Source organism: Mangifera indica, chromosome 4, assembly GCF_011075055.1.
Source record: "Mangifera indica cultivar Alphonso chromosome 4, CATAS_Mindica_2.1, whole genome shotgun sequence".
NCBI lineage: Eukaryota > Viridiplantae > Streptophyta > Magnoliopsida > Sapindales > Anacardiaceae > Mangifera > Mangifera indica.
In genome coordinates, this window is record NC_058140.1 from 3,768,559 (window position 1) to 3,771,329 (window position 2,771).

The 2,771-nt window shown below is 30.1% G+C and overlaps 1 protein-coding gene across 1 annotated transcript; it reads right to left on the reverse strand.

Moving 5' to 3' along the window:
- Positions 1–463: 463 nt before the first annotated feature.
- Positions 464–2,234, reverse strand: LOC123214936 (purple acid phosphatase 3-like). The gene is made up of 6 exons (XM_044634964.1): positions 2,078–2,234; positions 1,849–1,956; positions 1,636–1,760; positions 1,384–1,512; positions 1,221–1,288; positions 464–934 (listed from the first exon to the last, which is right to left on the reverse strand). The coding sequence occupies exons 1-6, from the start codon at positions 2,232–2,234 to the stop codon at positions 718–720; spliced, it is 804 nt and encodes a 267-aa protein (XP_044490899.1). The 3' UTR covers positions 464–717.
- Between the last annotated feature and the right edge of the window lie 537 nt (positions 2,235–2,771).

A 2,771-nucleotide genomic window follows, 5' to 3' on the forward strand; every position in this document is an offset into this window, starting at 1 on the left:
AAGCTCAGTGGTTTTGAATTATTGGGCATATCTATAGCATGGGATTTCTTAAATTCCATGTGCCTCCCAGTCTAAAAAATGATAGGCAGAAAAGAATATTGCCATCTAGATATGATAGAGGATTGCCATCCAAACAACTATAACTAAAAAAAAAAAGGAAAAAAAGAAAGAAATTTATGAATGACAAAATTTCATAATTTAATGACAGACTTTAAACATTCTTTGAAACCAATTTTAATGAATTGTGAATTTTATAAAATTATGTCTACTTAGTTTTAGGCATCTAATTAAATATCTAAATAATATGTTATTATATGATTAAATAATTTTGATAAAAAAAATTATAACATGATAATACATCATTTAAATTTTAATTGAGTACTTAAAATTAAGTGTAATAACATTCCTGTATAAATTAACCGGAAGCAACAATATGTGTTGATAGAAAAAATAGGGGAAAGAATGAAAGCAAAAATATTATTAGAAATATATTATAAAAGCCATGTTTGTACACAAAAAGAAAATTTAAGTTTCCTGGTAACATCACTAATCACTGCATAAACCCTAAAATGCAGTTGCAATTTCTTTATTTATTTTTCATACAAAAATATAATGAATATAATTTGTAACATCATCTAGATCACGTGGACATCTTGATGTTGGTATAATAGAAGAGAAATTAATTATACAAAATTTTCTCTGCTTAGTTGATTTAATTTATACTGTAGAGTGAAACTCCTTAATCGTCTTCCACTTGTGAAGAACATCGCCATAAACATTATAGAACATAATTTGGGCTTCTGTGCTAGTCAACTCCACAGACATGAAACCTTGACCATCATAGAAGAATTTCATGCCATGATGGTAATGTTCATAATTAGTGTCGCCCCTCCAAGCCTTGGAGCCCCCTCCACTAGTTAAATATTGAATTGGGCTGCAAGAAATATTGGATTTATTTCACAATACAAATTAATCAGAATCTTATACTGAATAATACAACTATATGTATAAATAAATTATACAAACTTATCTGTATAAATTAAGATGATAATCTGTAATTAAGTGATATGATTATTATTATTTTTTTATTTCAAAATTACTCAATTAAAACTACCACGCCAGATTATATAAATAAGTTTTATAATTTGTTAGTATATGGATTATCGCTCTTTACATAATTATTAGTTCTAAAAGAATGAGATGATTGTAATCAACTTCACCTATCAAGGCTGGAAATATGTTCCAAGCAATGGTCATGTCCATTCATGTAAAAATCCACATTGTTGGCCTGAAATTTCACATTATTGAGAAACAAAGAAGAAAACTAAATAAAAAATATAAATTAAAAAAATTATATTGAGTTGTGACAATCTGCTAAATCACCTTGAGTATTGGGAGTATATGCTGAATGAGTTCTTGAGTCTCGCCGTGATATCCAGCACTTCTAATTGCATGGTGACCAACAACTATTTTCCACTTTCTGGTTGACTCTCTCAATCCCGATTCCAAAGTCTTGTGATAATTAAAACTCTCATAAATTTCAATATGAATCAAGATGATGACAATAGAAATTAAATTTCATTTAAAATGCTGTTATTGATTAAATTTTTATATGTTAAATGAGTAGAAGATTACTTCTAGAGCGTCAGCTAAGTATTTGCTTCGAGGAAACACCCCATGCCAATCATAACTGTGCTCAAAGTCTGTGAAGTACTTGTCAACAAATGGGGTGGTGTCCACGAAGAAAAAATCCGCCATTTCTACCACAATTATGGGAAAAAAATGTTTAGTGGAAGAAGTAAATTTATAATGAATAGCTTATTAATTTTAATGAATATGGTGTATTACCGGTATTAACATGGAAAGATCTTCGACAAAGCCATCGAGCATCGATCATAGAAAGGATGGGGCTTAATTGTGCCTCAACATCGCCCCTATAGTCATGATTTCCCAAAACTGAAAAATGGAAAATGTTTGATTTGAGTCTTGAGACAAAATGTATAAATTAAGTCACAATCAGTCTTAAAAGCTAAAGCTAATAAATAAGAACTCAGCATTATATTAGTCAAATACTTACTAGAATACCATTGCTTTTGCAAACCCTCAGCAGTGTAAATTTTTGTGAAGGAATCTTCAAATGCTGGATCGTCTACACCTTCTAATCCATTATCGTAAAAGTTATCTCCAGTTGAGACGACAAAGTCTATGTTTAGTCTCTCTGCAGCCTTTCCCATCTGATAAGCATTCTCTTGTTAGCCATTTATCAGTAATCCGGAAAAGTATAATTATTGTGAAATGCTTATATTTATTAGGGCAATGTAAGCATACATATTGACCTTGTTGTTGAAGTAAATAATGTTATGCATTGGTCTAAAAATTGTATTCCAATCAAACCCATACGCAATATAAATATTTAAATGTAGAAACAAGACTGAAACATACAAAGAAAAAGGAAAAGAACATTTTAGAAATCAAAATAAGACACTATAAGGTAGAATATATTATTTAAACCAGGAGAAAGAGAGGTTTTTAACCTGATATGCGACTAGGGATTGGTTGTAAAAACCCCTTCTGCCCCAATCTCCAACCACCAAAAAGTTCAGTTTTCCATCTCCTTTTGTGAGGTGTTCAAACCTTAGAAGCTCCGCAAAACTGTGCACAAAACATATGCAAGCTATAACTAGTAGATTTAGGGTTGTATTTCTTGTTTTGCAATTAAAAATATGAGCCATCGCAAAGTTTGTATAGATAATAGAGGAATTTTTTTTTTT